Source organism: Mus caroli, chromosome X (assembly GCF_900094665.2).
Source record: "Mus caroli chromosome X, CAROLI_EIJ_v1.1, whole genome shotgun sequence".
Lineage (NCBI taxonomy): Eukaryota > Metazoa > Chordata > Mammalia > Rodentia > Muridae > Mus > Mus caroli.
Genome location: NC_034589.1, coordinates 122,408,890 through 122,423,454, shown reverse-complemented (window position 1 = coordinate 122,423,454; position 14,565 = coordinate 122,408,890). Strand labels below are relative to the sequence as shown.

The 14,565-nt window shown below is 37.6% G+C and overlaps 1 protein-coding gene across 5 annotated transcripts in view; it reads left to right on the top strand.

Moving 5' to 3' along the window:
• Positions 1-14,565, top strand: part of Pcdh19 (protocadherin 19) — a 105,278-nt gene that overhangs the window by 52,887 nt on the left and 37,826 nt on the right. For 2 of the 5 annotated variants that reach the window (XM_021153649.1, XM_029473482.1), the window contains 2 exons: positions 2,856-2,914; positions 10,358-10,527. In XM_021153649.1, coding sequence (XP_021009308.1) covers positions 2,856-2,914; positions 10,358-10,527 — 229 coding nt within the window. Of the gene's footprint in view, positions 1-2,855; positions 2,915-10,354; positions 10,528-14,565 lie in introns of all 5 variants that reach the window. The other 3 variants (XM_021153647.1, XM_021153648.2, XM_029473483.1) reach the window with 2 other exon arrangements.

Sequence of the window (14,565 nt, the reverse complement as noted above, 5' to 3'; positions counted from 1 at the left end):
TTGAGACTGATTGTAAAGGTTAAAGACAATGGATGAATTGGAATAGCCCCATTCATTCTGAGAAAGTTGGTTCTAGAATTTGTTTTATTAGGATGTAGCACAGTCTATCTGCTGGTTTGGATAATGGAACATTTACATTTGGAGCTCAGGATTCACAAGACTGGGATGTTTACTCATTAAGTGTAAAGAAGAAGGAAGACAGAGAAAGATGATAAAGTTCAATGACATTTCTCTATCTTGAGTGGCATATCATATCTGTTACATCTGTTAATGGTTAGCCAATCTGTGAGCCTTGGTGAGAAGTGAGAATTGTCAAAGTCATTACAACCAGGACTTCTAGAATTTTCTCTACTACTAACTCATTGACCACAAGAGGGATACCTCATGGTGGTATAGATTATTCCCTTAGGAGTTAAAACTAGTACTAGTAACATTTACAAAATTATTCTTCTCTTCTCAAACATGTAGTTCTTGCATGATGCAGGCCATCACAATGCAAACAGACTTGATGCCTTCATCTTTCAAAAATTTCTTCTGGAAAATATATTTTTCTTAACATGATAATAGTTTGGGATATTGCTCTTGATTTTTCAGCAAGGCCAATCAACACCTTCCACTTATTTCCTATTTACCTGTATAAATTTGGACAGAATTTATTTATTTATTTATTTTACTGGAATGAAGTAAAATTTCCAGTTCTACTTACAGTGTCAAGCTCCATTGAAAGCAGTGTTGTTGTGAAATCTCTTTTCGATCTTTTTTTTCTTTTTTGTTTCTCGAGACAGGGTTTCTCTGTGTAGCCCTGGTTGTCCTGGAACTCACTCTGTAGACCAGGCTGGTCTTGAACTCAGAAATCCGCCTGCCTCTGCCTCCCAAGTGCTGGCATTAAAGGCATGTGCCACCACTGCCCGGATTGTTGTAGAATCTCACCATGAGTTTTGATAATTGCTGTTGAATTGCTCTTTGGAATTCATGCTCTCATGGTGTGTATTTCTCATAGTAGAAAACTAAGGCACAGAGAAATGAAGTCGTTTAACCAAGGTTGTACAGTGAAACAGAGAAGTAAACCACAGAGCTCAGTCAGTCCCTTATTTTCACAGGATAGCATGATTTTGAGGAGCTGAGAACTTCTTGTTAAATTGTATATTTCACTATCATAAAACAAAATAAAACATACTTAAGCAACACCATTTTGCCCATTGTGTTGGTAAAATGAATTTGCTCAAATGTTTCTTGATTAAGTGACTGATGAATGACTTATTGTAGCAAACACTAAGGTCATATTCCCAACACAGTTTCAAGCTTGCCTTGTCCTCTACCAATGACTTTTGTCACAGTCTCAGCATTCACTTACCAATCAATAAAGTAGAAATGCGCTGACAATTTTTATTTTTATTCTTGAAAACCATTTCTTCCAATATCATCAAAACTTGTGTTCATGCTAAAGGATATCTAAATATTTAGATGAAAATGGTGTAAGTAGATGTTGTACAGTCAGTCTGTCTTCAAGTGAGAGCTGTATAGGGAACATAGAGTAACTACAGGACACTGGTGGGTTTTTGTTTCCTTTCCAATTCTCTCTCCCTTTTTCCCCTCCCAACTATTCAGTATCAACTATCTACCTACTCTAGATATCTAAGGCCCTTGCCCTGACTTTTGGCTGTGTAGTGTCCATGTGGTAGCTGGCTCTGCTGTTACTTGCCTCGTTTTCTCCTCTATCAAACTGTGAGTCTTTGAATGCAAGGACTGCATCTAACAGCCTAGTGCAGGCAATGTCTGACAGGTAGTCATCTGAAAAGAATCTGCTATTTTGTTCTCTAGACAGCTATTATATTTCCATTTCCAGGCACTTTCATTTGAAGCGATTGCAGAAGGCCTCTGAAGAATGGTGGGGATGGCTAGACGGCAGGATGAGGGAAGAAATGTGTTTGAGCATTTGGAGTTCATACAAAGGTTCAACAAGTGCTGAGTTTCTAACATTGGGTGTAAGATCATGTTTTCGAGGATACTGAATTCAGTTTAGATGCTTCCTTAACTTCTACCCATTCTCAGACTGTCCCCCTTTTGGAGACCAGGATTCCTGGTGCTCAAAAGCTGTTTTCCCATCTCTTTCATCTAGCAGGTGCCCTGCATTTGCTTTTATAAAGCCAGCTACTGTAACTGGATTAGGCAGTAGTGTTTTAATGATAGGAGCCAAGACAGAGGTTTGCTTACAAACTTCATGTTCCACATGAAAAGCTTTGGTACCCCCTGTGGACTGCCTTTCACCCTGTTTTGGGCATAATACTTGTTTGCCTTTATACCTGTGATAAAAGGGAAGCCATCCTGTGTAAGGGATGCTGAGCAAATGTCTTAAAACAAAGGGAAGTTCAGAGTTTAAATCCACAGTAGGGGATTACCTTGCCGCATTTCCATATCTTTGGAATAAATATTTTAACATGTTAATTATCTACTTCTAATAAAAATACCTTTGAACTTATAGTCAATTTGATGGGCATAAAATGGTCTCCACTGGGGAATGGGAAGCAATTAGTTTCTGTAATGATTGTGAGTCATACTTTCTCTTCTCTCTAAGTGGTTACATGGTCAGTAGCCAGCCATATTCTAGAGTATGTTTATATCAATTCCACCCCAGCCTCCAAGAATAGGTTGCTTCTTTTGGAGGGAATTTGGGGACCCCCAAAGAAGGCATTCATCAAACTGCTGCCCAACTACGACTTTGTTTTGGGTTCATTCATTGTTTTTAGCACAATAAAAACAAAAACCAAAAACCAAAAACCAAAAACAATCCTTTTAAGAAGAACACTTGGCTTCTTATTATGAGTCATTTTTAACCCTTTTCTTTCTCATTGCAGACTGAAAACTATTCTTTTGACTCTAACTACGTGAATAGCCGTGCCCATTTAATCAAAAGGTAGGTTGGTTTGCTTTCACATTCCTACTTCAGACCTTGATTATATATATATATATATATATATATATATATACCCCAAAACATTAATTCTTAAGACCTATGTCCTTTTAGATGTTGTGACAAATGCCTATGTACTTTGCTAGGAAGTGTGGGAAATTTAGAGACAAGATAGAAAGCAAGGATCACTGTCAGTTACATCACACAAAGAGATGGCCTTGCATCATATTTATTTCCATCAAACTATATGCAAAATTAAAAATGAAATCGGGATGATGTGAGATATTTTACTTGTAATTTTGGAATTAATATAAGAAAGATTAGAAAACTTTCAAAATCAAACTGATATTTAAATTTTGTTGCTATGAGTTTAAATAATTGGTGGCCTCAACTTTTGTTCTCCTGTGGAGTTTGTAGTATTCTCTGCAATTGTTATTATTTTGACAGTTGTGAAAATTTAAAAGATACTTAAATGACAGATGAAATATCTTTTATAATGCTTTTTAGATGAGAGAGGAAAAGAAAATTTTCTAATTTAATACTTGTCAAGATACTTTGAAGTGTTTTAGATGAAATCTGAAATTTGTATGATTGGTTGCTTACAACTTAGCTATATTGTGAGTACAGAGTAGAGTTGAATACTGAGAAGACTCCATTGATATAATGTGCCCTAAATTCTTGCAATGGGGAGAAAAAAAAGAGATCAGGAAACCCTCTAAAGAGGCAGAACTAAGCAAAGGAGAGAATTCCATGTCTAAAAGTAGCACATCACTTGACCATTCAGATGATGCCTTTATTGCTGTTTCATGTAAATAGCCCTTTGAATGGTCCAGTGGATATTCTGCAGCTAAAATTGAGCCCTGAGTTTGTTTGTTAAAATAATAGCAATAAAGCAGACAAGCAAACAGTATATTAGAGCTGCAGTGGAGAAGATTGGAAAATTCTATTATTTTGCTGGCTGTAATCCCATAAATTTCTATCATTGTAAGAATGGGATTCAAATGGAAAACAAAATCCTTTCTCGTTGTACAAGAAAATCAAACTCAAATCTAATTTAATTTATGATGTAGCACTAACCCCTAAAACTATGGTAGATTTATCTGTATTGGCTTGGGATAGCTTGTGACCTTCAGTGATGATCATTAGGCATCTTAGAAATGGTTACACTTGTATTACCTGTCATAGTATAATTTGGAAAATTTTGGCATTGTTGGGAAGAATCCCCTGAACAAAAGGTAAGGCATGGAAAATTGTCTAAGTAGTTTCTTTTAGGAAGAACGAAAAAACCTCTTTATATGTACTTGTTAGAGGGGCTCTGTAGGAAGACTGCTTTGTTTTCTGCTTCAGGACTGTTATTTTTAAAGCTTCTTTTTTGAACTGGTAAAAACAGTGGCTTGGTTGATCCTTACAGGTCTCTGGAGCTAGTTCATTCTGGGTACCTGGAAATTCTCTGACCAGGTTAAACTGATAATACAAGCCTCATTTTCATAGCCTACTAGAAAGCTAAGACTCCTGGGGACCTGCAAATCTTAGATCAGCTTCAAATATCCAACTTACAAGGCAAACTTATGAGATAAAGACTTATGTTAAAGCACTTAGCTTTGGAGATACATGGATTTCCACAGCAGCTTTGAGTCTCATTGGAAACCTCTGATTTTGATTAATTACTTTACATGTATTTTATACACACATGTGCACTAAGACTGCATCCTGGAGCTGAATGGGCTCCTGGAGGAAATATTTCTAGATGGAGCCCTAATAAACAGTAGTTTCTTTACCAGTGACCACCTGATTACTAGGAAACACACACACACACACACACACACACACACACACACTTTTGTCAGTTTCTTTTTAATAGAACTGTGATTGTTTTGGGAAACCATGAAGGTTTTTATGGGGTCAGTTGCATTTAAACAAATTCCAATACCCAGAAAGAAGCAGGATGTTGGCTTGCTAGCCTTTTCTGCAGAATAACTGCTACAAGTGTAAAATTGGTAGGAAACCACAGTGGTGACTAATATTAACACTGATCCCAAGGGAATCAAGCCATGGGAAAAGTCACTAACTGTCCACCAAGATGTTTAAGTCCCATGTTTGTTTGGAAAAAAATTCCTGGACAGGAAATTCCAAATCCTGTCCTCAGTCTTAATTTTATTAGGAAATCTCAGAATTTCTAAAATGCCAAGCCAAGTTTAGCCTAGTTCTTAGAATTTGTTTTTCTATACATCTTTCTCATCTTACATTTTCTTTCTAGCTATCCAAAGACATTTCTTGGAATGTTGTCTTGGGCTTTCCTGGCCAGACTCTTTATACATAGATCCTTTTTATTCTTTTGCTCCTGTCTACATTTGCTAGCTGAGAACTGGCTTTCTCTGGTCCTTTTTTTTTTTTTTTTAGAAGTCATGGTTCCTATATTAAATAACAAAATAGATGGGGCAAGATGCATTTCATTCTTCTGGTATAAGGACAAAGGAGTTGAAAATACTACAGAAAAGACTCATTAGGAGAAACATGGGAGGAGTAATAATACCTTCTGGTCAGTTGAGGGTTTTTGTAAATAGGGTGATTTCATAGGACAGTTAGAACCTTAACAGCAATCTTCTCCCATTGCCAAATTTCTGTTTTAGCATCCATGAGGGCAATCCCAATGGAAATCCAAAGAGGAAAATGTTTCATGGACATGACTTAACATTGAAAAGCCATGAAGAGTGGGTTAGAAGGGACAAAGAAGGTCTATGGCATATTCCCCATAATTTTCTGACTCTGCTGCTGAAGTGAGCACTCCCCATAATTTTCTAACATTTTATCTCCAAAACCCCGTTCTAGGGGTTTTAAGATGAGCTTGTCCCTCTGCCGGCTACCAGAACAGTAATAGAAACATTTGCATTTACAATGTTATCTCGGAAGTTTAATGTTTTTCTGTAACATTATCTGTAATCTGAGGATATACCCAAGTTGGTTTCTGAGGGAAACCTAGATTAGCAAACTAAAGGAGTTGTTTTTTTTTTTTGCTTGTTTTTTTTTTTTTGTTTGTTTGTTTGTTTTCTGGCTGGATTTTAGTACCACTATGTTTGGATCCCTGCTTTCTCCTCAAAGTAAGACAGGCCAGCTGTGCTACTTTTCTCCACAGCTGCACCGTTCTTTCCTCAAGCCTGTTCTCCGCACTGCTGGCTAATATCAACTCCTGGCGTGCTTTTGGAGCCATATCAAGTCAAGCATGAGGCTGTAGCTCAAAGAAAACACAACGGTAATTGAGCAACACATCAGAAGCAGTTTAGAAAAGAAAATGAACCCTGGCTTCTAAGCTATGCATGGTGGTTTTCTATACTACCAAAATAGAACCGGAGTTCTGTAGCATCTGGCGTGGCAGCATGTATGTGGTCAGTACTTGGTACATGTTTTTCAGATAAATAGGAGAAAGGAACAGAAGGAAACATTATTTTTTTCCATTAAATTTTTTCTTTTAAAGCAGCAATTTCTGAGCAATAGTATGAGTAAAGGCAGTCTGTTGCTCCATCTTTAGAGAAGTTCCAAATATTAACATATATTTAACAGGTGATTAGTGACACCTGTTAAATTAGTCATTAGTCGTCTGGAAAACTCTCTGAATCATACTTCATTAAAGCCAGTTACAATACTCTTTGACTCTTCTTAGTCATACATGACATTCTCTAGGTATGTGGGATCACCTATTGGAGACTTGACCTGTATCCTTTCAGATTCCTCTGTCTTTTGCAAAAGTAATATTTTAAAGGACACATACAGGATAGTATTAGTATAATGTGCTTTCATCAACCACGTGTGTAGAACTCTGCTCTAGGGGTTTTAAGATGAGCTCGTCCCTCTGCTGGCCACCAGAGCAGTAATAGAAACATTTGCATTTACAATACCATTGAAAACAGATGCCTCTAATTTATTGTCCCACAAAAGTTGTTTTACAAGTGTCTCATCTCCCAAGAGGTACACAGGTAATAAAGCAAGTGAAATCAGCATTTTTATGCCGGGGCATAAATTGTTATTTGTTTTGGGTGAGTAGCCATTTACCAGGCTGTTTTACTGTTTGCAGCTTCTTGCTCACTGGTTCTTAAACTGCCTTACACAAATCCATTCATTAAGCCACTAAATGTCCCTACAAGATCACAGTAAGCGGTACTTAGTTTGTCAGATGGGCAAACTGATCTTTAAATGAGTTAACTATCCTGAGGTTTGAAGGGGTAGTGGCTATACCTTTGTGATTTTTCTTCTGTTGCTCACATCAGCAGATCCTTAGATAATAGTAGCTAATCTTTCCCAGTCTTAATATTTTCTATTTTTACCTGGAAGCCCCCCTCCCGAGAAGCCCGGAGGTAGATTGCAGCATTCTGATGCATATAAAATGGATGACAAAATTTTAAAAAGGCAGATTTAAAACCAATTAGGAGACGTGAGATAGAGATCACCAGCTTCCAGGGCGATAACTCAGTGCAATTAAACATTATGCTTACCTTGAAGCTTTTGAGAAGCCAAGCCAAAATGAAGTGCATCAGGTCATATAGTTTTTATCATTCAATAAAGCAAAGATATATATTTGACAGGAGATATATTTTTCTGTTTCTCAATTTTAGGAGAAGTGGCATAATGGACAGTGGCTAACAAGTGTTTACAGAAGATAGGAATATTCATTAAATAAATATATAATTCTTATAACAATCCCATAGAATACCATGACTATATTATTTAACTGTAATGTGAATGAAACATTATAATACATAATAGTGGTCATATTAAATAATATTAATTTCTTTGGACATCTATTTCTGTCTGGCTTTTCATGCAAAGTATCTGACTGAGTCTTCAGGATAGTCTTGTGAGGGAGATTTTTATCAAGTGCATTTATCAAGGCAAGGAAATCAAGGATTAGATGTGTCACAAAGTGACAGATTACAGGTTATCACTTGCCCTCATGACTTCATCTTTGGGGCTTTTTTTCTGTCCGCCATGTTACATGAATACTGGTGAAAGAATGTAGAACAGTTGTTCCCAACTGAGGGTGATTTGCAGTGTCTCCCTGGAGAGATTTTTAATTGTTGAACTTTGTGGTGGTCATCACTGACAACTAATGGGCAAAGGCCAAAAGACCCATTAAACATCTCATAATGCACAGGATGTACACAACAAAGAATTATGTGACCTAAAAATTCAATAGTACCAAGATTAAGAAGCACTACTCTAAGGGATGGCCAATTACATTTGCCTTTAGACGATTTCATTCACGATCGTATAACTCAAGCAAATTTTGGCAACTACTGAAACTCATTCAATTTAGCCTTGAGTTCTTTGGCTTAATATGGCAGCTTTTGTGCTAAAGATTTAAAGAACTTTTCATTATGTTTCACAACCAGATAATATAGGTTGAAAGCTAATATTTATCATAAAAATGGAACAGTCTGTAATAACATGCAGGCCGGTCATTGGTTCTCTCTTGCAGGATTATGAGTGCCTGTAGGCAGGGTCAATTTTTATTTCTAAATTATAAACTTTGAATCTATTTAAATTTTGGATTAGCATATATAGCAAACCATAGAATCTGTGCCATGAAGCTAGGAATGGTTAAAAAAAATCTTTAAATTATGAATTTCCAATTGGTCTTTTTGACCATGAAAAAATTATAGGATTTTCTTAAATACTTACATCCTGGTAGGTTGATTGGACCGAGCTATCTCTGTGACTTAATTTGGAGGAGCTGAGTAAACTGGCCTGTTGAGTGATTTGGATTTTAATGACTTGGATGCTCAGATATATTTTCTGGAATAATTATGTAACAAGGCAATGCATTACATCACCAGATTCCTCATTTTCTTAAAACAATGGCTTTCCAGTTACTTCTCCCTTGATCTTTCAGTTTTTATGTTTATGTCACCAAGCATCCAACATTTAGGTTGGTCATGTGCTAATTTTATAGGCTTCCTCTAGGACAAATGTGCAGAGTGACAGAGTATCATTGATCCATGGCATAGCTCTCACCATATGCAGTGAACTTTTTAATGTCTCTGAGAGGCAGTCCTGTGAATGTTCAAAGTTCAAAACATTGATTCATGTAGTTGTGGAGTTTTCAGAAATTTTGTTCTTGGTCACCAATAAACTAGAAGGCTAGAGCAGGGGATGGTATAATTTGAAAGCCTGAGAATTAGAAACCCAGTTGTAGAGATTCCAGTCTAAGCCTGGAAGCCTGAAAATGAGGAGTTCTGAATATGGGAGAATATTGATGTCCCAGTTCAAGGAGTAAGGATATTCAACCTTTTGCTTATTGTTCTTTTCAGGACGTCTTCAATGGATTGGATGAATCCTACCAACATTGGGGAAAGATACATGCTTTACTCAGTTCTTCAATCTAAATGCTAATCTCTTCAGCTAACACATTCAAAGACACATTCTGAAATAAGGGGTAACTAGCTACCTGGATCGCCCTTTGCCCAGTCAAATAGACACATAAAATTAGACCAAACCCATTTGTGCACCAATGATTTCCTCAGCTACAGCCAGTCATCCTTTTCTTTGAATTGGTCCCTCCGCCATTTTTACTCAAAACTGACAGGGGAGCCAGATGTGATATTTTAGGCTTGTAATACCAAGATGCAGGAGAAGCCTGAAGAAGGGACTTACCACAACTTCAAAGGCCAATGTTGACTCCATATCAAGGTCCTGGTCAACCTGTGGTACAGAATGAGACTCTAAGCAATCAAAGAAGCAGGAGACTGACCTGGTTTTCTTCAACCCTGATCATCCTTTTAATTTTAATCACACTACCTCAGTTTCTGCCATTTTTTGCTTTTTATAGTTGATGATTAGTAGATATCTCTAGAGAAACAATTTTAACCACTGACACTTCACAAACCCAGTTTGGTCTTAGATGTGCTGCAATTGTTTTGTTTTGTTTTGTTTTGTCATCAGTGTGACCTTGTGCAAGTTATTTAACGTCTAAAAAAAACTGTTGTCTCATGTATAAATAAGAATATTATTAGCATCTTTTCTTTATACAGCCAATATGACTTAGAAAGTTAATGTTGATTTCATAAAACAGTAACTCATGAACAGTAATTTCTCAGAAAACATTAACTATTTATATTTGACTTTAACTGTATAAGAATGGGGAAAAAGCCAAAATTGTGATATTCTTTAGAAATGTTTTTAGATTTCAATCTCCAGCCACCTTGCCTGCGGTGAAGCACTAAAAATAAGCAAATGAACATATTAGCTGTATCAGCATCCAATATTGAGAACTTCTTTTTATTGTTAAATTCTATTATCTTCTAACAGAAATGTCTCTTCTTCATGTTTCTACCCTTTTGGACAGTCTAGCCACTGCTGGCCTTCTTACAGAGCTGACATCATCCTGTCTAGGAAAGATTTTAAAAGCCAGATCTATCACAGTTGTAAATTAACATACTTTCTTCAACCCAGCAGCTCCACCTTCAAGGACCTAGAGGGCAACAGCCTGAAGGATAGTGGGCATGAGGAGAGTGACCAGACTGACAGTGAGCATGATGTCCAGAGGAGCCTGTACTGCGATACTGCTGTGAATGATGTCCTGAACACCAGTGTGACTTCCATGGGATCTCAGATGCCTGACCATGGTAAGGGCTGGACCATTTTAAGTTGAAACTATGTGTTCCAAGGAACCCAAGTCTTTCTAGATTCGTTGTTCTACTTTACTGCCTAGCATATGTTTTTAGTTTGTTCACCTGTTAGCAGCATCTAGAGAGTTTTGAGATGTACAACATCTACCTCCTTGTATAACGTTGGGGCATTTTATAAGTTGACTGCATCCTCATTCTCTTTAATAATATCTGCACTGTACACATAGGAAGTAAGCAGATGCTTTCTCACCAGGAATAAATGACTGTTTATGCTATAGTGCATGGATTCAGCTGATCAATTAAATTGCATAGGACATAGCTCCAATGAGACCAGAGAGGTGGGGTTTCTTTCTCTACTAGTCTGGTTAACTTACCCCAGAGACTGTTCTCTGCTTACAGATCATGTAGTCTTTTCTGAGGAAACAAAGCGCTAGACTTTACATTTTGCCCACAGGGTTGCTATTCCAAAGCCACAGAGCTACTGCAGAAGTCTATGTCACTGCTTACAGGGGAGGCTAAGATAATGTGACTGACTCAATGCAAACCCTTCCATTATTGTGAAACGAGTCTCAAAGCACATGTAAGGAGCCTCATCCTCATGTACGAAGAGAGTCTGTTTTTATGAACCCATATACAAGTACTTTTAGGAAGACATGCTCTTTAAAACTGTGCTAGGCAGAAACCAGGGTATTAAAACACTAGCAGAGTATAGCTGAGGCAGATTGTTCATATCGACTTGGGCACAAAATGTCATTTTCAATATTTTAACTGATGTAAACATGGTATGCAACCAGCCTGTCTTTTCCAATTAAGACATATGAATTCAATTTGGTGTTTAGGCTGAGTGAAGCTTCAGAATGCTTGGCTATGTCTTGAGAAAAGCTAGTCTCATGCTCAGCTGGAAGCCCTACTGCTAAAAGTCTTAAAGATGAGAAAACAAAATCTGGTGATTCCGTGCTGCTTTTCAGCTGTCTCATTTGACTGTAAACATCATTAAACTCTTTTGTTTTGGTTTCCTAAATGAATCCAAAAAATGCCCGATTCACAAAACAAAATGTTTTTCATGGAGAAAAATTAGCCAATGTAAATTCTATTAAATTGTCTAATCCATTCCTCCTCAGGAGATTCACGTGTCAAAGTCTGTAATATAGAGAGGTCACTTCCAATTGTACCCTGCTTCTTTCCTTAATTGGCGAGTGGTGACATCTGCAGAGATAATATACTTTCCGGGAAACCTTACTATATGACTGAGGATGAAAAAAAATTAAACATTTATATAGCTGAAACAGAGGCAATTTAATTCTCAGAGGATGCAGAGAGATATGTATCATTTTCTACTCATGTGTATCTCAAAGAAAGGCTTTCTTCATTTAGATCTGAAAGGTTTTCTCTTAGATGCTCTCTAAAATGAAATTACTTCAGGAAAGAAAATCGCCGTAATTGATTCTCACTTTATGCCTGGCTAGACCAACATCTGTTTTAATTTTTTGTCACATTTCTCTAGGAAAACAGTATCAGTGGGTTGCAGCTAGATGTTCTGAGTGTTTCTTACAAATGTAGATTGAATAATGGCAAGGATATGAGAAAATGAATGTGACAGCATCCAAAGACTCTCTTACATCAAAATTGATGATGTCACACACACCCATGCATGTAGTCACATTTTCCTTTGTTATAGCATTTTGGCAACATCTTTATTTTTTGTATATTTGGTTTACAAGCGGATAGTTTCATTTTTAGGCATTTTTATTAGATATTTTCTTCATTTACATTTCAAACACTATCCCAAAAGCCCCCTATACACTTTCCCCCACCCTGCTCCCCAACCCACACACTCCTGCTTCCTGGCCCTGGCATTCCCATGTACTGGGGCATATGATCTTTGCAAGAACAAGGGCCTCTCCTCCCAATGATAGCCAACTAGGCCATCCTCTGCTACCTATGCAGCAGAAGACACAGCTCTGGGGGTTACTGGTTAGTTCATATTATTGTTCCTCCTATAGGGTTGCAGACCCCTTTAGCTCCTTGGGTACTTTCTCTAGCTCCTTCATTAGGGGCATAATTTCATTTTTTTCTCTTTTTTATTGATTAGGTATTTTCTTCATTTACATTTCCAATGCTACCCCATAAGTCCCCCAAAACCTCGCCCCCACTCCCCTGCCCTCTCCTCACTCCCACTCTTGGCCCTGGCATTCCCCTGTACTGAGGCATATAAAGTTTGTAAGACCAATGGGCCTCTCTTTCCACTGATGGCCGACTAGGTCATCTTCTGATACATATGCAGCTAGAGACAGGAGCTCCCGGGGGTACTGGTTAGTTCATATTGTTGTTCCACCTATAGGGTTGCAGACCCCTTTAGCTCCTTGGGTACTTTCTCTAGCTCCTCCATTGGGGGCCCTGTGATCCATCCAATAGCTGACTGTGAGCATCCACTTATGTGTTTGCTAGGCCCCAGCATAGCCTCACAAGAGACAGCTATATCAGGGTCCTTTCAGCAAAATCTTGCTAGTGTATGCAATGGTGTCAGCGTTTGGAGGCTGATTATGGGGTGGATCCCCGGGTGGGTTAGTCTCTAGATGGTCCATCCTTTCGTCTCAGCTCCAAACTTTGTCTCTGTAACTCCTTCCATGGGTGTTTTGTTCCCAATTCTAAGAAGGAGCAAAGTGTCCACACTTTGGTCTTCGTTCTTCTTCAGTTTCATGTGTTTTGCAAATTGTATCTTGTATGTTGGGTATTCTAAGTTTCTGGGCTAATATCCACTTATCAGTGAGTACATATCATGTGAGTTCTTTTTAATTGTTCCAGCAATGGTTAAACTCTGAACCCAAACTTGAGCTGGTCCTTTTGAGTTTGAGTGACAAAAGAAAGTGTACTCTGGTTTAAATCTCAGTCTTTACCTTGTGATACCAACAACTACTTATGATTTTATAATAATACATAACTGTGTATTCTAAGCCAATCTCAGGCTTTCTGTAAGAACTGTGTCAACTGCTAACTTGGATTGATTATTAGTACTCAAAATAACGAGAGAAAAAAAAAAGCCTAAACCAAACCCCAAACCAAACAATGAAAGAAAAACAACAACAAGAAAACAATCAGTGATTCCAACCATTTACATTTTATAGTATTTATTGTCTCAAAACTCCATTCACATAAGTGTATATTATTTTATGCTAAGGCTCACTAGTTGAAACTCACTCACTAGGAGAATTTACCACATAATCCTGATCTTGAACTCTTCAGACAAAACTCTGAATCTGATACTTCTTTTTGTTTGTGAGAACCATTGTAACAACATACCAAATACAACCAACAAAGGATATAGTCTTATACCACTCTATTGGAGGAGTTTGGCTCATCTTAGATATCATAACTGTGGGTATTTATGACATTTCTACTTTCCACATTAGCACTATCCCTTTCTCTGTACATGTGGGAACATGCATTTGATAGGAAATCCCAGGAACGTCAAAATGAAAAGGATATTGATGTACCCATTATTTTTTCCCTTGAGCTGGCCGAAGTGGCTTCTTATATAATCTCATTGTATTGTCAGTATTTAAGATGGTGCGATTATATTTGGTCCACTCCTTTTAAGAGACACTGGAGCCCTAGGCTTCACTGAATTGCCTCAGATACCTTCAGTATTTGTTTTGATAACTTTGCTGTAGCATGTGAATGCTCACTGTGAATGACAAGGGGATTTTCTGTCTTGAGTTAAAGGCCCAATGTCTTAGTTTTCAGTAGCTTTTCTGTGAGAGTCCTCCTAGGCAGAGAAACTCTAGAATTCCTATGTCCAGTGAGAGAAGGAGACTATTTAAAAGACTTTCAAATTCAAAGGAGAAGACCCTGATATTTAGTCACTGGAGAGTTTGGATTGTATTTTGCTTACTTCAGAAAAACATATGTGTGATGTGGGTCAGAATGCCAGGGATGAAGACAGTCTCTGCTTTCTACATCACTCTAAACCATGGCATCTCTCTTAACAAGTTTGAAACCAGGTCAGTAGGTGGGTAAACTTGTTGAGCTTAATTC